General features: G+C 39.6%; 1 protein-coding gene across 1 annotated transcript in view; it reads right to left on the bottom strand.

Annotated features, from left to right (window-relative positions):
* patj (PATJ crumbs cell polarity complex component) overlaps window positions 1-21,233 on the bottom strand; it is a 122,537-nt gene that overhangs the window by 88,398 nt on the left and 12,906 nt on the right. The window contains exons 8-19 of the mRNA XM_073862180.1: window positions 20,197-20,325; window positions 17,998-18,282; window positions 16,962-17,064; window positions 15,874-15,961; window positions 15,469-15,611; window positions 13,312-13,446; window positions 7,761-7,846; window positions 7,441-7,497; window positions 4,777-4,911; window positions 2,521-2,697; window positions 1,700-1,768; window positions 1,409-1,612 (exon numbers count right to left, since the gene is read on the bottom strand). Coding sequence (XP_073718281.1) covers window positions 1,409-1,612; window positions 1,700-1,768; window positions 2,521-2,697; window positions 4,777-4,911; window positions 7,441-7,497; window positions 7,761-7,846; window positions 13,312-13,446; window positions 15,469-15,611; window positions 15,874-15,961; window positions 16,962-17,064; window positions 17,998-18,282; window positions 20,197-20,325 — 1,611 coding nt within the window. The remainder of the gene's footprint in view (window positions 1-1,408; window positions 1,613-1,699; window positions 1,769-2,520; window positions 2,698-4,776; window positions 4,912-7,440; window positions 7,498-7,760; window positions 7,847-13,311; window positions 13,447-15,468; window positions 15,612-15,873; window positions 15,962-16,961; window positions 17,065-17,997; window positions 18,283-20,196; window positions 20,326-21,233) is intronic.

Raw genomic sequence — 21,233 nt, 5'->3', positions numbered from 1 at the left:
CGTCCCGCAGGAGCGCCGTAGCGTGGGTCCGCGGGAGAGGCTCTGCATTATAAGTGGCTTCATTACTCGATCACTTCTGATTCGGGATCAACGTGCAGTTATGTACTAACCCTGATTAGAAGGCTAATGAAGGAAGGAGGAAAGCGGCTTTCCGCACTAAGTGAGCAGAGCAAAGGGTTCGAAGGTTGGCACGGGGCCAGACAAACAGCACAGGCCCCTGTCTGAGAGGTTTCGCTGCCGCCTTTTGTTCGGTGGCCAATGACTTGTGACATCAACGCACGTTTCCTGTGATCAGACTTCGGGAAAGTCAAGGGGGATTAATTGGGTCTTTTCAAAGGGATATATTTGTGAATGGTGTAGTATGCCTGGCTTTTTTTAAAGTAAATATGGCTCAATGACCCCCTTGAACACTTTAAGCCCTGGGATTTGTCAATTTGGGTATTTATTATCGTGCTTGCAATGTTTTCTGAATAGGGAATAAGTAAGTTTTTTGACATTAAGCAAGCCATGTGTTTAATATACAGACTTTTTGTAGGTCATTTTAGCCTCGGGTAAACCTATTCTGTTTTTTTTTACTTTAATATCTTTAAATGTAACATTCACATATATGTGAATGACATATAGCACTCGAAAAAAAACTAAAAATGTTGCATGTTGTCTTGCAAGCCTTTGTATTTTCTTTAAAAAAAATAGTTTTCAAAGTGAATTCAGGACTTGATTTGGACAGTTTTTGTCACCTTAGTTAATTTCAAAAAGTCCTAATTTACCTGAATTCACCTTAAAAGGACACTACACTTTTTTTTAAAATAGGCTTATTTTCTAGCTCCCCTAGAGCCAATCTCCGGGTCTGGCTGTACCACTTTTAGCATAGCTTAGCATAATCCATTAAATCTGATTAGACCGTTAGCATCGCACAAAAAATTACAAAAGAGTTTCAATATTTTTCCCACTTAAAACTCTTCTGGAGTTACATCGTGTACTAAGACTGATGGAAAATTAAAAGTTGCGATTTTCTAGGCCGATATGGCTAGAAACTATACTCTCATTCTGGCGTAATAATCAAGGACTTTGCTGCCATACCATAGTAAGAAATAGTAGGAAATAGTCCCTTTGGTAACTTTTAATAGCAGTGGACTATTTTCAGGCACTGCGTAATATCATTAATAAAATATCAGAACTTTTTGGTCATTTATGAGCGTGATGCTAATGGTCTAATCAGATTAAATGGATTATGCTAAGCTATGCTAAAAGTGGTTCCGCCGGAGATCAGCTGAATGGATTCCAAAACAGTAAAAATCAAATGTTTAACTCTAGGGGAGCTGGAAAATGAGCATATTTTCACAAAAAGGGGAAGTGTCCCTTTAAATGCAGAAAGTAGGTCTCCAGAAATGATAAAATAAAAGATAACCTGATAGTCAAGTACGCTGAAGCCGAGACCCCTTTCGCCCTTCTCCAGTTCTAGCAGCTGCACCTCTGGAGACCAGAGAGCCAGCTCTTCTTCTTCATCATCATCTTCATCCTTAACCTCCATCTCATCTCTCCTCAGGCCACTTGGCTCAAAAGAATCTTCTTTATTGTCAAACTCTTTCTGCATTGCCGATGCCTGACGGGCCTATAAGGTAAATCACAGATCTTGGAGGGATACAGTAAAACTGTAGCATCTCTACTTAAATTCAAAAGCTTAATACTGTCAACGAACCTTAAACTGCTCTCTTAAACTGTCCCGTAGACTTGTATCTTTAGCCAGCATGGAGAGGTTATTCTCAATCTGTAAGATCATTGAAGATGAGGATTTTATTAAACTATTTTAAAGAATTTTGTTTAATAGGTTTTTATGATGTTACTTAAGTTGAAGGCAGACAACAAAAAGTAAAAAGGAAAGGGGGATATTTGAACTAATATCGTCTGCATGAGAACCAAGTATCATTATGATATCCTTTGCATACTTATTTATTTCTTTGTAAGTGGCCGTCATAATTCTTTTGGGACATTTTGTCTTTATTTAATAAATATTGTATAGAAGAGCACAGGAAGATACAGGATAGAGAGAGGGCTACGGGATAGGGTGGCCATTCGTGCCAGTTCCGCCAGACATGTCCCGAACATGTTTTCAGGTTTGTTCTCCGGAAGTCGCGTTGCTCGACCGCATACGTCATCACATTTCAGTTAAAATACATAAAAAAATTAAGATTTATTTCTTTTAAGACATACAATCATTGTAGTTTCATTCTTACCTTGAAATGTAACGGTTGCTTTTCTGAAATTTAACCCGAAATATTCAACCTTGATGACGTATGCGGTCGACCAACACGACTTCCGGAGAATGCACCCGACAACATGTTCGGGACGTGTCCACGGAACTGGCACGAATGGCCACCCTACTACAGGATCGCTAAGGACCTCGAGTCAGGAATCGAACTCGGGTCGCTGAAAGTGTGTCTGCACCATATGTCAGAGCACTGCCCACTACACCATCTGCTCTGATGCATCGTACCATTTTTGCGGGTAGGTGGGTATTACCTGTTCCTGTACACTGGATGAGGGGCTGGTGGAGCGCCACTCCTCAGATTCTGGCTGGTATTCACTGCCTTCTTCGGCGAGGCGTCTGCAGCAGACCAAAGTAAACGGAGGAGGAACCTCTCTAAGGAATGCAACAGCTTCACGTCTGGACTTCCCATACAACTGCACACCATTCACCTACACATAAAACACACATTTTATTTAGTAAAGCTACATTAAAGTCACAATGAAAGTGAAATTTTAAACTTTTTGGGAATATTGTGGTATTTTTACACATTTATTTTACAAAATACTTATCTGTGAACTTCATTATTTTAAAAAAAAGTGCCCTCATAACCTTTCAATTCAAAATGGTATTCTCCTCCCCTCCATGAAACTCTCTCTCTTTACTTCCGGTAAAGATTGAGGCAATTAGCAAATAAACCCAACTTCCAACGACAACTTCCGACGAATTCAAGTCCCGCACTACCATTTTTCGTATTTTCATTCTCAAAAATACGTCATGGCGGGGAAAATAAGCCAAAATCGCTACTTTCGTTTCATTGTTACTTTAAAAAAAACTATTTCCTCCACCAATCGGCAGGCTTACTAAAAATCTGGCTTTATTAAACATTAAAGGAACAGTATGTAGGATTGTGGCCAAAACTGGTACTGCAATCACAAAACTTGTGGCTAAAACTGGTACTGCAATCACACAACTGGTGGCCAATACTCAACATGACAACACAAACATCAGTTGAGGGCTGCAACTCCACTTTTTAAATGACAATATCCTGACCGGACCACTGTTGTCAGTGATATAAGTATTTGAAATGAAAATGATTTCTTAATGTCTAGTGACATATCAGGGCAATTTTATGATTAATTGATATACATTTCTTACATACTGTTCCTTTAAGGTTAGATTCTGTCACTACTTACTTTCTCATGATGTTCACATGGGTTTGGTGCCTGTAAATAATGACAATTTCAGCTTCAGGTGAGCAGTTTCTTTAATTTGAAGTGGCTGAGAAAAATCATATCAACATCCTATGGTGTACTTAATAAGCCTTTTTCCTGTCGCTGAGACATGGAGTTGACTATCTTTGTGGCATTTGCTGGTCTTCTTTGATTGGCATTTAATGGAGCGGGCAAGCCTGGAGCTGCTATGGTGAGCGGGGGCCGCACTGTGCCATCTGTCCAAACCAGGGGGAGGCCATGGCCTCTACACATCCTTTCCCTTACTAACACACACACACCATCATTTCACCACCAGGCCTCTATGAAGCTTCTAAGCATCTTGACTAAGAAGATTAACTTAAACATTTCAACCCATACATGAAAGCATTCTTTTGAGGTCACTGCAAATGCATGCATGGCCTCAGGATGGAGCCTTGGGGTACAACACGCCTAGCTATAACCTGCGAACCTCCCCTGCCTTTACCATCCGGGCTGCTGCCAACAGCAACAGTTTGAGGGCACAGCGGCCCTCGGCCACTACACCAGGTGGAAGGGGGAAGAGTAGATGGAAGGGGGCAGGAAGCAAAGCCAGTGGGGGAGGTTAGGGCAGGGGACAGTCACGCAGATGGCCTCGGTCAGACTCAGGGGCCCTCCTGCCAGAGCATCCACGCGACTGCATCGGTAATACCGGGCCTTCCTGGAGACCCGGGGCTGGCAGGCTGCAAAGGTCAGTCTTATTAAAGCAACTTAGAAGAGGCTCTCCAATGCCAGCCAAAAGAAATCACTGGGAGCCCATCTACCCATAATGCCAAATACGAGGGTAGCAAAGATGCGGGTAAATGCACTTTAGGGTGCACTTATGAACCATGCTCTGAAACGCTTGCAGAGGTGGGCTGGGGCACAGTTCACTTAGGCTCAGGCGCGAAATGCACAGTGTCAATCGCCAATAGCGCCAGAACGTGGTTCATAAAGAGAGACGTCAATTTCGCGACCACTAACCTTCATCTGCCTTCGTAAAAACCTTGTGATGCATGCAGCATACTTACATGATTGTCTGAGCTTCATACGCAACAGATCAACTAAGCAAACGACACTAAACGACACTATGATAGGTTCCAATCCAGTGTTAAGAGAGAACTTCCTGTGTTTTCTAAAATAAAAATAAAAATCACATCCTAATGATGGAAGCGTGCCCGGATCGGTCAAAGCACAGTGTGAGTGCATGCTTTTGGGAGAGTAGGAAGGGGGGGCAATCGCACTCTGGCACGATTCGGTTGGGGTAGGTATGATCCGAGTGTCCCCTTAGAATGCGTTTACCTCCAGAAGTTCATCCTCTGGTCGAAGCAGCCCATGTTTTGCTACCGGACCCTCAGGAGCTACTGTAGAGATGTAGTGGTGCCCATCAAAAGAGTCCAGTTCAACGCCCAAGCGCATTGTGTGTATCGGTAGAAGCTGTAGAGACATTATTTCAAAGTAAGGCTGAGACACCTACACTTTGTGGTAGAATAGTTCACATTTTTATTTCAATATTTGTATTTATTTTTTATTAGACCAACAGCAGATACTACAGTGTATTAAACTTACGAACTCCAACATTGTGTTTGCTATTGACAATAGTTTTAAACTAAAGCCAAAGAACAAAGTTATTAAAATCCCTAAAGCTGTAATGCAGGGGTGTCAAAATCAAAGCCCGTGGACCAAATCCGGCCCGCTCCCTTATTTTATGTGGCCCTCGAGAGCATACAAATGATTTAATTGTTATGTTATGGAAAATTTTTGCAGGGTTTTTACTGCATTTAAAAATTTTTAGCGGCTGTCAAAAAAAATTTCTGTACCCGCAAAAGTTTTTTTTAATAATTGAATGTGATTTATAAGTGATCATTTATTTTAAATATATAATTTATATAATTTTTTTAATGTATAATTTATTTAATTATTAAAAATATTTAATAGTTGCACACTTGAATACATTTTGTCATTATTTGTCCTGGGTATTAATTATTACCAAAAAGCATAGTAATTAAGAGGTAAATATGCAATGTAATAAAAGACAGTCCTTCTAGAAAAAGGCAGGTTTTTTTTGTGATTACTGCGGGCAAAAAACCTTGATCTTGCAGCACAATTTCTTTAAAAATGTGATGGAATATGCAAGATATTTATATAATTTTATGCAATTTATGCCAAAATTGCGGGGACTTGCAAAAACTGTTGCAGCTTTTCATTGATGCTTACGTCGCGTAATTATGTCTTTTCCTAATGTTCCCATGAGAACAGGGGGCATGGCTGCGCTTGTGTGAAGTAAATGCAACATTTTTCATCTTTCTGCTAAGATATATATGAGGCTGTTTACACTTGGCATTAACATTTGTTTTCATCGATTGGATTACAAGTGGACGACGTTAATGCCAGGTATAAATGGAGTTCAAAACGTTTTGAGCTCGTCCACTTTCAACCACATTCAGAGGTAGTCGAAACCCCCTTCGATCGGATTGCTTTTGTAGTGTAAACGCACATGTGGTTGAATGTGTTCGAACAGCCACACGGGACTGCCTTCTCTCCGTCCATTTATCTAATCTGAGGTACTAAACACAATGCTTTACGTCTTTTCTGACTTCTGGCGTGAACAGACGGTGAACAGTGCTATTTTTAGCCTTTCATTGATAAAACTAAAGCAGCTGATCTCCGTAGTTTCGTTTTGAAAGCGGGTGAAGGTTGCGCGATCCTATTTCATCAATTCCACTGAAAATTCAGAGAAAGCTCTAACTTATAAACATACAAAACACTGTGCAGCATGTTTACTTGCTAAATAAGTATCGTAATATTAGTTTGCGTCCATATGGACTCCTCATTAAGGGCTCGTTATAGTCGTGCGTAGGTCCTATGGCGTAGCAGCGACGGCGACGGTTCCGCGTCGGTTTTCATTTATACTTTTGCGTCATCGTCCGCGTCGACGTGCAAACACACGCGCGACCGCTGGTAGGCAGTATCCACGCGTGTAACCACAGTAGCAGCACAAACGTGAAAGAAGAAGAAGCTTAGCAAGTTAACCCACAAATGAAAAAGAAACAGCAACTTGTTGTGTATAATTTAAGAAGACCAGCAATGATGGAAGTAAATACACAGCAACTTTTGATGCAGTTTGAGTTAAATCACTCCTCAACTTGGCTCATCTTTGTTTTCACCGTCACAAACGGAAATACCTATGACGTAGTTTTTTTACCTGACGGGAGGGGTTATGGTGGACCAATCACAGCGCTTGCGGTCCGCGTAGATCTGACGCGCTGTTAAATTTTTTGTGAGGTGCGCGTCAGGCTACGCAGAGCTACGCACAGGCTACGGATAGCCCTACGCACGACTATAAATCGCCCTTTTCTCCGGTCGCGTTTGAATGACAGCAGAGAGACTCGCCCACCGTCTCACCGACCACCCCCTCACAGTATTCAGGGCAGAAGTGGTCGAAAGTGGACAAAAGATATGGATTTAAATACCAGGTGTAAAGTAATGTGTCTCTCTCATCCACTTGTGATCCGATCGATGAAAACACATCTAAATACCAAGTGTAAACAGCCCCTATGACTATGCTACGAATTATGAAATCATGCAAGCAGAAATCTGCAATTTATGCTGCGTTTTTAATAATGCGGCTGCCGCATAAATATTCGGACTTTGGCTGATAATGCATTAAATCATGTGATCGCATAATCACGTTTTTCTGGAGGGACTGAAAAGAGATACATTGATATAGTGTTACATATACAACTGGCCCTTTGAGAGTAACCGTAAAGCTGATAAAATTGAGTTTGACAGCCCTGCTGTAATGGTTTCACAATGTACCAAATGGTCTCAAAACTACAGTAGTTTAATCTTTAACTATGCAGAAAATTCATCATTGGGCTGAATAAAAAGCACATTAACTTATTGCAACATTGCGTAATTTAAGCAAAACCGTGACAGAATGATAAATTACTAGTTTCCACATACCTTTGAATACTTCTGCAGCTCAACATCATCCTCTATGACGGGGTCCAGCTCCACCACCTAAAAAAAGAGCAATAAACTGAGTAACCGATGCATATACTAAACAGCCCCAAACAACAGCGTGTCAGCACATGTTAAAATATGTTTTTAAAAATCCAATAGCAGTCAACGGAGGCAATCTATAGCTAGATCCAGCCGGTCGATCGAACAACTCTTATCGCCGTAAGTACCGGCGATTCCTGCTGATGTGCAGTTTGCTCGCCGTTTAATTGAGAGACGCACTTAGCATCTGTTAACGTTATTTCCCCTTCGTTTTTGCTTACCATAACATCGTAATGCGGGCCGAGGGCCTGCTCCCATTTAGCGCGGAGCTCCATCTCCGTCTCCGTCAGCAAGGCCGGTTCTTGCACTGCAACACACACACAACGATGAGAACAAAGTCAATTACGGCCATTCAGGTGCTCGCCGCCCGTGACCAAGTGAGTGAAAACGTACGACATTAACGTCAGGTGCACGAACTTGAAGGGATGGATGTCAGGTTGATGGATGAATATAATCAAAGGGCTAAGTGTGAGCCACGGGGCAAGAGTTGAGAGAGGAGTCAGTGGTGATCCTGCAGAAAACGACAATGGTACGTCTGGGAACAGTATCGGCTGGAAGCCCAAAGGGCAATGGAGGCAAATAAATGGGCGGAACAGCTTTTATGGCCACCCGTGACCCTTGACTAGAAGAGCGAGCTGAAACTTTCACTTAGGATAACTTAAGCTGTAAATATAGCAGTCGCTTTCAATGAAGAAGGTAGAATATGATGTCTCATCGCTTTCGCTCTGGACCTTGTTTAAGGCAGACATGCTTTCAAAAATGGACAGTACATAAAGTGATTTTGGCCATTTCAACAATTAAGATCACACATGACAATATTGCATCAATTACCCGCAAAAGTTCTTTATTAACCCCTTGGAGCCACGTGGATTACTTCTGTGAAGGATGGATGCACTTTTTGGGGCTTCAAAGTCAGAAGTCGTACCCTGATTCCCGTTTTCTCCCATCATAAGCTTGGAAAAGCAAGGGCATTTACTCAATAACTCCAGATGTGTTCGTCTGAAAGATGATGGACATGTATCTCGGATTGCTTGGGGGCGAGTACATCATGGGGTATTTTTGATATTTGGCTGGAGTATGGCTTTAAGGTTAAAGGATTAGTCCATTTTCTTAAAAGAAAAATCCAGATAATTTACTCACCACCATGTCATCCAAAATGTTGATGTCTTTCTTTGTTCAGTCGAGAAGAAATTATGCTTTTTGAGGAAAACTTTGCAGGATTTTTCTAATTTGAATGGAATTTAATAGAGCCCAACATTTAATACTTAACTCAACACTTAACAGTTTTTTTCAATGGAGTTTCAAAGTACTATAAACGATCCCAAACGAGGCATAAGGGTGTTATCTAGCAAAACAATTGTCATTTTTGACAAGAAAAATACAAAATATGTACTTTTAAACCACAACTTTTCGTCTAGGTCCAGTCCAGCGCGACCTAACGTAAATGCGTAGTGACGTAGGGAGGTCATGTGTTAAATATATAAAACGCACATTTGCGGACCATTTTAAACAATAAACTGCCACAAAGACATTAATAAGTATCAGTTGACATACAACAACGTAGGAACGGTCCTCTTTCAAGACACTTGTAAACAATGGGGCAAAGTTTCGCGTTCATCCTCTGTGACCTCTTGACGTCATGACGTATTGCGTGGGGTCAGCTGGTGCATCACGACCGGATCTGGACGAGAGGTTGTGCTTTAAAGGTGCATATTTTAAATTTTTTAGTCAAAAATTTCAGTCGTTTCGCTGGGTAAGACCCTTGTGCCTCGTTTGGGATTGTTTGTGGTCCTTTGAAGCTTCGTTGAAAAAAACTGTTGAGTGTTGAGTTGAGTATTGAATGTTGGGCTCTATTGAAGTCCATCAAAACTAGAAAAAATCCTGCAATGTCTTCTCAAAAAACACAATTTCCTCTCGACTGAACAAAGAAAGACACCAACATTTTGGATGACATGGTGGAGAGTAAATTATCTGGATTTTTCTTTTAAGAAAATGGACTAATCCTTTAAGCATTATCTTTCACAAACTGTTTGCTGATAAAGAAAAATGACTGCAAATCCTATTTCAGGCCTCTATTCTTGGAAAGTCCAAGCAACGGGCTCCATACTGCAAGTTTGCGTAAAATCTCTGAGTTAGCGAGAGAGACGCAGAACTGATTAAATTAGCATTTCCAACGCCTCGCTCGCAGCCCCATTCATCACGAATGCTTGACTACATTAATACAGCAATGCATCGCTTTTAGACGCGAGATGTCAAACCCCAGCCAACATCTGCGGGCCAGGTGCGGCACAATGGAAAATATGGAGAACAGGGGAAATGTTGATCGGCGGGCAATGGCTTGTTATGTTTATGCATCAGGATAAACTCACGGCACTTACGAGTACAAATGTTCACCCCCTTTCCAAACGTCAATCAACGGTTAATAGAGGGTATCACATGGGAAAAGTTAACCCCTAAAGTTTTAAACAGCACTTCCTGTAGTTTACAGCCGTGGGCAATTTTGAAACATTTGTGAATTGTAATTACACCAACGTGGACCAACTGTCACTTTTCCGTCACGTGTCGAGTCTCTGTGATGGAAAGTTTGCGCCGTCACCGTTTTTAATAGCGTTGGAATAAACACAGCAAAGCCAGAAGCGACCACACCGTGGTGAGGTAGATGCCAATATCCTTGAGGTTACATAGTAGACCTGAAACAAGCTCAACATCTGCTTTCTGAGCTTTTAAACTTTACGTGACACGTTAAAATGAGTTATCTTTTAAATCAGGGGGGGTGAAATTTAGCAAAACCTTTCGCAAATGTCAACGCATTATGCCTACAGAAAATGCTAAATGACATCTGCTCTTGGATATGTTAATAGCGATATCGTTTCTTAAGACCACAGGGGGAAAAAGTTGCAAAAAAGGGCCAAAAGTTTGATTAAAGGGGTGTGCTATCATTTTACACGTGCTTTGGGAAACGAGTACTTGACAACCAATCATTGTTATCCCGGGCATGTATTGGCCCAGCGCAACAGAACACTTCATTTAGGAGTTTGGCAGGTACCGGGTCTTGTCCGGATTAATTAGGGCAGAATGTAACCAGAGCTCCGGGCTGCTACGGTCCCGGCCAAGGCCCGGTTCTTCCGCTTCCAATGCGCCTATCTCCATAAATATATCTGCCGGCTAACAATGCCTGCTAAACTCGGGGAGGGAAAAGCCTGGATTTGACCCCGTACAAAGAGGAGCGCCACCGGATCGGGTTCCTCAGCTCTTGTGATGTTTCTGCTGGGAAGGGATTGCATTAAAACATCAGCTTTCCTTGTGTACCCATTAGAGGGCGCAATACAGATGAACTAAATAAAAATAGTTTATCCAAGCGACTTACGGTACATTATAAGGTCTGTATTTTATTAGTATGTTTGTTTCTGGGCTCGAACTCTGGGACTTTTGCACTACTAATGCAATGCTCTACCAATAGAGCTAAAAGAAGCCAGTGTGATATAAAAATGTATTACCAACCATAATACACAGCCGCGTGTGAGGCGTCAAATACCGCATACCGCATCTAGCTTGCCGCTTGAACATTTTGAGTTTACTCACTTCATTCGTGCATGAAAGCAGTGCGTGAAATTCTAGTCATCGAAATATTCACACGGAAATTTGTGTCATGGGAGGGGCTTCTGCGACTCCGCTCGCATCCGGTAATCACGTCACTACTAGAGCAAGCTCCTGATTGGTTAACGCGCCGCGTTTTTCTATCAAAATTAAAAATTTTCAACTCCCGCGTTTGCAGCGGCAACGCTCAATTCGCGCCATTCACGCGAACTAGACACGCAAATGAGGCGGAATCGCGTATACCGTGCCGCACTAAACGCCTCATTTGCGCCACGAGTCCTCCAGACGCGTGTCAATGCGTCCTCACATTGAAATCACTCGCGTTTGACGCCTCTACCACGGTTGGTGTAAGCGCAGCATTAAAAATTTGTTTTTTCAATTAATCTTTCTGCAAATTGAATTCGAACTCTCATCTCTAAATTCTTTCCCCGCCATTGACGAGTTATCTCGTCAATTAAGAGAAAACATTTGCATAAAAAAGTGTTCCTGATTAATTTTTATGTTAATCTGTAATACAGTGGTTATCGACTTACCCAATTTGTCATAAAAAGTGAAGCAAAAACTTTATTTACTAACTTTAAACTCTGTTTATGTCTTGATAATCGTTCTGAATCTGATCTCTAACAAAATTTCTTCACAAAAATGTAATTATTTTAGCTTTTTGCTTAAAAATTTGTATTTTTAAAGAAAAATTCCCATATTTAAAGGGACATTCCACTTTTTTTGAAAATATGCTTATTTTCCAGATCCACTAGAACCAAACATTTGATTCTTACCTTTTTGGAATCCATTCAGCTGATCTCCTGGTCTGGCGCTACCACTTTTAGCATAGCTTAACATAATCCATTGAATCTGATTAGACCATTAGCATCGTGCTAAAAAATAACCAAAGAGTTTCAATATTTTTCCTATTTAATACTTGACTCTTTTGTAGTTACATCGTGTACTAAGACCGACAAAAAATTTTAAGTTGTGATTTTCTAGGCAGATATGGCTAGGAACTATACTCTCATTCTAGCGTAATAATCAATGACTTTGCTGATGTAACATGGCTGCAGGACGCGTAGTGATATTACGCACTGCCCAAAAAGAGTCCCCTTGGTTACTATTACTACAGGGGACTATTTTCGAGCAGTGCGTAATATCACTATGCCTGCTGCAGTCATTGGTCTTAGTACATGATGTGTAACTACAGAAGAGTCAAGATTTGGGGGCTGGACACACCAAAACTTTTAAACGCGGCCGAAAATGCCTTGAGGACGCCGAATGCCAGCTGTTTTTCAGCTGAGTGCCAGCTTTCTTCAGCTAAGTGCTTTGGTAGCTCTGATACGTCATCTGTGAGACGGTTGGTTGCTGTGATACTTGTCCCGCCCCTCCTCCACTGTGATTGGACGGCCGCGTGAGAACTGACATTGACGAGCAGAGCTTTTCTCCCAAAGTTGAATTTCTTTCAACTCTGTACGCTCAGCGCCGAGCGGTTTTCAGTGTGGAAAAAACCTGCTAGCTGCTGGCTTATTTGAAAAACGCAGAGCTTCCATTGGAAACAATTGAAAACATGCGCCGGCCGCGGGCGTAAAAGTTTTGGTGTACACAACCCCTTAAATAGGAAAAATATCGAAGCTCTTTGGTTATTTTTAGCGTGATGCTAATGGTCTAATCAGATTCAATGGATTGTGCTAAGCTATGCTAAAAGTGCTAGCGCCAGACTCGGAGATCAGCTGAATGGATTCCAAAATGGTAAGAATCAAATGTTTAACTCTAGGGAAGCTGGAAAAATAACCTATTTTCAAAAAAAGCGGAGTGTCCCTTTAAGAGTTTATAAGCAGAGAAAAAATATAGATAGGATGAAACACTTGTCCTGTTTTGTTTGTTTGTTTATTGTTTGTTTGAAAGCAGTGCATCATTTGATATATTTGTATGTTTTAGAATAACATTTTCCTGGAAAGCATTTTGTGAAACTTGAAAATGCTGGCGGGGAATGAGTTAAATAAGCACCAAAGCTCTTCGACAACCACTAAACCACAGCTCCAGCACATATCCACTCAAAACAAACAAAATGAGAGTTCAATTACATTATCATATGTATTTTAGTAATGCTGGTCTTGTATACCGTCACCTTTAGTTCTGACTGTGTGTGTGTGCATAGATGTGTCAACTGTGACGGTATGAACTCACGTTTCCCCTGCAGCTGTTGTTTGATCCCACTCAGTGCAGGATCCACAGACTCCATCACAGAGCTCCTCTGAACGTCCGATCGTGCCTTGATCTCAGACGATCTCTTCAGAGATACGCGAGATGACTCTCTCTGGACTGTGAATACACACGCATATGTATACATACATAAACATAAGAGAACAAGCAGGCTTAATTCTGAAACATTATCTGTACTTTTACATTAATGCATTTGGCAGATGCTTTTATCCAAAGCGACCTACAGGGCAATCAAGATATACATTTTTATCAGTATGTGCGTTCCCTGGGAATCGAACCCATGACCTTTGCGCTTGCAACGCAATGATCTACCAACTGAGATACGTGAGCTTACTGCAATGGTTATTGGGTTGGGCAATATAAAAACAAGTTGAGTCTATTTTAAACATAATTTAGTCATGTTATGATTAGAAAATTTTAAAAACAAGGTTTCTTAAATGGGACATTTCACAAGACTTTTTAAAGATGTAAAATAAATCGTTGGTGTCCCCAGAGTGCATATGTGAAGTTTTAGCTCAAAATATCATTATAACATTATATATTATTATTATAACATTATTTAAAATTGCCACTTTGTAGGTGTGAGCAAAAATGTGCAGTTTTTGGGTGTGTACTTTAAAATGCAAATGAGCTGATCTCTGCACTAAAAGGTAGTGCTGTGGTTGGATAGTGTTAATTAAGGGGCGGTATTGTCCCCTTCTGACATCACAAGGGGAGTGAAATTTCAATGATCTTTTTCACATTTTCTAGGTTGATAGAAGCACTGGGGACCCAATTATAGCACTTAAACATGAAAAATGTCAGATTTTCATGATTTCCTTTTTAAAATTAAGATTTTTTTAAATTTATCATAACCAGATCAAACAATTATTAAAAAATAACATTTATTCAGGTGACTCTGTGGTCTACGACCACAAAAAATCTTAAAACGGTCCTCTGTGTCATGGTAAGAAGTACACTGACAGGTTTGAATAGTTTCATATTCAATATGTCGATAAAAACTTCAACAAAATGATAAAAATTCAAACACTTCAACAACTTGGCAGATTTGTTCTGTATCCCACTTACAACACAAGCCTCCATATTACCATTACATTGGCTTTTGCCACAAGGTTGTGGTTTTCCTGATTCAATACTGTGTAAAATGACGTGTGAAGAGATTTGGACTCAGAAACACAGTAAGAGAAAGAAGGCATGAGGATAACCAAGGGACACACTTGGGTGATTCTCGCGAAATTAGACTTATGAGGTGTCATGAAAAATTTTGATAAAAAAGTAAATGCAAAGTAAGAGTATCAAAATAAGGATACAAATATAAACATCTCTTCATGTACTATTTTGCACATGATTTCAAATGACATCATACAAACCAATTTCGTTTTTTTTCACATTTAAGGGGAACATTTTTATTACCGCAACGTGTCCATGACTGAATTTGGGTTATGAGATGGAAATATTTATAATTAAAAAATCTAAAAAATAAAAGGCTTCAGTGCATGTTATACTATAAACATTTACATGTGGTATTTGGTGATCATTGTTAAATGAAGAGACAACAATAAGGAATATAAACGTGTCCAAGAAAAATTTTCCTCATCCTCCGCAACAATTTTCAATCATTGTTTAAGCCCTCAAGGAACAAACATTTTCAAAAATGAAATAAGCAGTTCTTATTTTTTCTCTCCAGATAAAAGTTGACATTTTGTTTGTCATAGTACCTAGACAACTTTTTAGTTCTCATTACCGAAACATGAGTTTGTAAATGCATATATTTAATGTAATATCATGTTGCGGTAATGATACATTTTTATAATGATAATCTAAAAATTTTTAAATAATTTTATAGGAAATATTTTTTAAATCCTCTAAAAATAATGGTTATAGTAAGTTCAGACCTTAATCTTAAATGTGCAAAAAAACAATCTGATGCTGGACACCTTTTAAGTCTGGATTTCGTGAGAATCACCCATTTACATTTTAACTTTGAGGAGAAACTTTGGTTAAAGGGAAACGAAAATTAATTCAAAAAACAAAAGGCCTTGTTTCTGGCTCAGTTTGGCATTCTGAGGTAAAAATTTGAGAGATCGGCCACCAAAAAGACCTCTTAATACAAGACATTACCTTTATCCAGGGATTTCTCCACAGACGTTCTCCTGGGTGAGGCGATTTTCCGAATGAGGGTGAGGTGTACGGTTTCTCCCGTGCCCTTCATTACCTCTAGGACTTCCTTGTTATTGAAGCCCTGGAGGTTCACTCCATCCAACTGTTCACAACGACAAAACAATAAAGACGGATACAGAGCAGGACAAACAACACACAACTGCCTCTCCTTGACATCCCAACAGGACAAATTAGCCTAGCATGAGGCCGCGACAGTTGATCAGTTCCCCGAATTTATTAAACTACGAATCAGCGAGTTGAAAGAGACATTTCACTCAGTTGGCTTTCTGTTATGTCAGTTGAACGCCCATACGGATGCGGGGCTAATTAAGGTAGAGCTCATTAAAAAGTGATTAGGAACCCAACGCTATTATCCTGTCGTGGACAAGGATTTTCCCGCTCTGCTCAGCGGCACTGCCTGGAATCACATTTTTCACGAAGACACCCACAGCATCTGCCATTGAACGACATGACATGCAAGTAAATAAATATTAACAACATTTTCAGTAGTAATTACAAAAATGTGAAATTTTTAAGGATTAGTCAATTTTCTTTAAAAAAAATCCAGTTAATTTACTCACCACCATGTCATCCAAAATGTTGAAGTCTTTCTTTGTTCAGTCGAGAAGAAATTATGTTTTTTAAGGAAAACATTTCAGAATTTTTCTCATTTTAATTGACTTTAATGGACCCCAGCACTTAGCAGTTTTGATGCAGTTTAAAATTGCAGTTTCAAAGGACTCTAAATGATCCCAAATGAGGCATAAGGGTCTTATCTAGTGAAATTATTGTCATTTTGGCAAGAAAAATTAAAAATATGCACTTTTAAACTACGACTTCTCATCTTCCTCCGGCTGTGTGACTAGCCAGCGCAACCTCACCTAATTGTGTGATTAATAATAAAGGTCACGTGTTACATATATAAAACGCACATTTGCGGACCATTTTAAACAATAAACTGACACAAAGACATTAATTAGTATCATTTGACACAAAACAACGTAGGAACGGTCCTCTTTCTCCACACTTGTAAACACTGGGGCGTAATTTCGCATACGTCATCCGTGACCTCTTGACGTGATGACATATTATGTGAGGTCGCGCTGGCGCATCACAGGACAGGAGGAAGACGAGAAGTTGTGATTTAAAAGTGCATATTTTTTATTTTTCTTGTTAAAAATGACAATCTTTCGCTAGATAAGACCCTTATGCCTCGTTTGGGATCGTTTAGAGTCCTTTGAAACTGCAATTTTAAACTGCATTAAAACTGTTAAGTGTTGGGGTCCATTAAAGTCCATTAAAATGAGAAAAATCCTGGAATGTTTTCCTCAAAAAACATAATTTCTTCTCGACTGAACAAAGAAAGAAATCAACATTTTGGATGACATGGTGGTAAATTATCTGGATTTTTTTTAAGAAAATGGACTAATCCTTTAAGGAAAACTGTTTCTTACCATCAGCATTCAAGGCGTTATAACCAATTATAGAAATCCCAAGGCTCTGGCCTTCTTTCTTTTTCAACGCCACTTCGTGAATTTCGTAGCCCTCCAGATTTGGCTGCATTAACAGTGCAGATTCGCTAATGTTAGGTTCATCATTTTAAAATATTTACATAAGTTTAAATCTCTCAAATAATAAACAATAGGTAAAGCTAAATCTAGAAATAATATTTTGCTTAACGAAAATTAAAGGTGACATAGAATAATTGAACGGACTATTTATCCTTGTTCTGTGATGTGACATGTAAACAAAAAAAAATTTACTTTGGGTCTGTAATGCCTTAGAAGCTTCCTAAAATCCTCTCTCGGATAGCTCTATTAGGGTGGGGGATTTTAAACAAGTGGTTTTGCACCTATTTGGCTCCCCCTACTGGCTTAACTTGCAATCTCGTTACTGATTGGCTGACTTTGCTGCCACTCAAAAAATGCAGCCAATTATTTTAAAGTGGAAGGGCAGTTAGATGCCTGTGATGTCATAAGCATCAGTTTTTCAGATTGGGCTGTTTTCTGGCTGACATTTCTAAAAGAGGAATTTCTATGAGACGTTTAGCACTTTTTGTATGTTTGTGAATGTGGGTAGACTACCATTATTCAACAAAGACAAGGTAAAAATGGTTTTTCATTCTCTGTCCCCTTTAAACTATTAAGATATTTGCTTTGAAATTCCCTTTATTATACATATACTATAATTGTATTGGAATTATTCTTCATTTTGATTTCCATTATTATTAAACAGTATTTTTAAACTGCCATTTAGGCCATTAAAAATACTGTTCTTAATAAAAACTTACAAATAAAAAACGAAATAAAAACAAAAAACTGTATTATTTTTGTTTGAACCATAAAAAAAGACAATATTTAGTTCATCGTATATCATATTTGCTAATGTTAATGAATGAGACCTTACTGTAAAGTGTGTAAATCTAATATATTCTGAAGCAGGTCATTTATTCATTGATTCATTTTGTCTCTTAAATTGCTGTTAACGTACCATTTTGCTGCTCCAGCGGGCTGGGACGGGAGGTGGCGGGGACACAGAGGTGACAGGCGCAGTGGCGGGTAAAGGTGGAGGGGGCAGGGAGGTGACAGGAACGGTGGCGGGGGCAGATGGAGGTGGTGCCGGAGGCTGGGCGGCCCCGAGAGGGTCTCGAGCAATCAACATCCTCACACGGCTACCGCAGGCCTGAAGCACCTGGACCACCTGGTCACTGGCCAAACCCTCCGTCGACGTGTCACCGATCCGCAGAATGTGATCGTTTGTTCTCAGCCTCCCATCCTGAAAATATATTTATTTATTCTTATTATTGTACAATAATAGTAAACTTAACAAAACCTTGGGGAAAAAATGAAGAGTTCGTTGCAAAACGAGATAACTCCGTTTTTAACATGTTATTATTTTGTTTTATGGTGCTACTTAGCTGTATTTTTTAAGTTATGAAGGTTTAAATCAAAACAAACCAACTGCAGTTGAATTGGCTATATGCCCAGCTGATATTAATTGGAATGCACAACCAAAAAACGAGATTTCTGAAAAATTAAAAAAACTGAGTTATCTCGTTTTGCACAAAACTCTTCAAATATAAAAAAAAAAAAATTAAAATTTAATTATAGGAATTATGTTGTGACTGGAAAAAATCTAAACTTTTATATTTTAACATATTTTAAAAAAAGTGAAAGATGCTTTACTTAAAAAACTACATTGTTTTAGGTGTTCCAATTAAAGTAAGTTTTATAAACTTAATTTAATGTAAAAAAAAAATGCATTTAAAAAATTATTTACTTTAATTGGTAACACCTTAAATATTTTAAAATTTCTCACTTTAAGTGAGAAAATTTAAATAAAAAAAAACAAATTTCATTTAAGGTAAATTTCTAATAAAAAATATTTACTTTAATTGGTAACACCTTAAATATTTAAACATTTCTCACTTAAAATGAGAAAATTTAAATTGAAAAAAAAAATCTAATTTGCAGGCATTACCAATTAAAGTAATTTTTAAGTTGATCCAAATTTTTCTTTTTATATTGTACAGAATTTGTAATAAAATCTCTTGGCATTTTATAAATCAATTTCTTGACATCTCCTCTTCAGATGCTCTTAAACAATACTAAAGTATAGTTCACATCAATTCTGGGCTTCTATTGACTGCTTTCATGTGCACATCATGTGTCTAAATACACAACTTCATTGATACCAGCAGACACACATAATCCTACCTAAATTTGTTGACCAATAACAAGTCGCTTTAACGGCCCCACAAAGTACCAAATCTTCCATTTACAACACATTTTTTTCCCATCATCCACAGGTGCAAGAGGCAAAAGTCTAAGACCCACAATGACAGCATCAGTCTCACGCGGCCCTTTCCGGTTGACGTATTCTTCAATCGTCAGACGGGCCGAATGAACGGCCCGGGGAAGGAAAGAGACCAAAGACCGATTGTACGAAGTGAGGAGAGAACAGCCGTCTTTGTGATGTGGGAGACATGAAAGGCGTTTGATACATCGGGAAATCTCCACGGCTTGTTCCTGCCACTGTGCTGGGGACGGCGGGGGTTCATTGAAGCCCGGCGCGACCATTAAAGGTTGAAATGGGAAACGCCACGGATAACAAAGCCCTGATTTTGACAGCTTTTTTGGAGCATAAGATCCACTGGTGTGTGAAATGCAAGCAATGTGCCTTTTGAACAAGAAGGGGTTTGTTGAGCTCTGGACATCGGGTGGGAGAAAAAAAAAGAGTGTGTGTGTGTGAGGGGTCTAAACCAGGACAGGCTGTTTTTTTGGCTAAACTGCTGAAGAGGGGACAGCTGACAATATGAGGTGTATATTTAACAAACTGCTTTTTATTTTAGTCCCATGTCAAACGTCACTGCTTCAGCAACGCAAAAATTAATTTAAATGGGATTAATAAACATAAGGGGGCGGATGCCAGAGAGGGCTTAACTCTCAACTGAAATTAGCTTGCACTGACATATCTTAAAATATATCAGTGGCAATGTTTTGTCTCAAGATGCACTCCAGTAATGTTTTTTGTAAGGTATGTGTGTAAAACCTACTTAAATGTCCTAATATAACTAAGGCCTAGTCCTGGATTAATCTAAACGCTTTCTGAGAAACCCCCCCAAGTTGTTTCATCTTCACATGTTAATCTTTAAGACTAGAGAAAAAATATTGTGTAAACAACACAAACCCTATGAGCTACGCTATCCGGTACCACAGTCCGGACCACCATTCCGGTTGTCTTGCCTCCGACGATCCCAAAGCCCAATCCGGATCCATCGTTCACCAGCTCGATCTCTTCTACATGTCCCCACTGGTCCTGCAAAACACACAAAGAGAACACAATTTTCTATTCCTTTTTGTAATAAACACATTGCTTTTGATTCTGTTTGGTTGTTTGCAAAGCATCATGGGATGTGAATGCTTGTATGCTTGTATGCTCAATGTTAAGATTTTAAACCTCTATGGAGAAAAACTCCTATAACAGGGAAACCAAATTCATATGGACGTGTTAACCACGAGACTCCGCAGTCGCTAATCAATGTCAGGGTCAGGAAAACCCATGAGAGTCTTTTCCTGGCTGCGCTGACTAACTGATCCTACGTCAGCTCGCTCCTAATCACCCAGTCTCCTCGGGCTCTTACAAATGACCTGCAATCAGTATATTTCTGTTCTCTGATTACCAGGCTGTTATCTGCTGGGTGACTACCTCCACAATTTTCTCCCTATCTAATGAAACTCCCTCTTTGCCGTTCAAGCCGTCTGTCTTCTGAAACAAAGCTTAACATTAAATCTTTTCCCGCTGCGAGAAGAACAAATCCATTTCGGAGATAAGTCGCACTTGTTTTTGCTGGTAGATCCTAGTCCCAAAATCCAACGTAAGATTCAGTTGATGGTTCATCTGGTGTAGAAACGAGTGAACGATCTACATTGTTGAGTAGTTTTTAAAGGAAGTTACTTCTTGGCTAATTTAGATAACGCAACAACTTGACGAATTATGCAGAAATGTTGTAAACTTTCCATTCAAACGCTCCTTGCCAACATACAGTAAAGCTTACTGGGCGTTCACACCAGACGCGGAAGAGCCGGCAAAAAATTGCGCGTCGTTGAACATTGAGTTTACTCGATTCATTTGCGCGTGAAATTCTATTCATTCGAGACATTCACGTGAAAATTTGCGTCATGGGAGGAGCTTCTGCGACGGCACGAATATCCAACAAAGTTCAG

This window comes from Misgurnus anguillicaudatus, chromosome 23 (assembly GCF_027580225.2).
Source record: "Misgurnus anguillicaudatus chromosome 23, ASM2758022v2, whole genome shotgun sequence".
NCBI lineage: Eukaryota > Metazoa > Chordata > Actinopteri > Cypriniformes > Cobitidae > Misgurnus > Misgurnus anguillicaudatus.
This window is presented reverse-complemented; position numbering and strand designations above follow the sequence as displayed.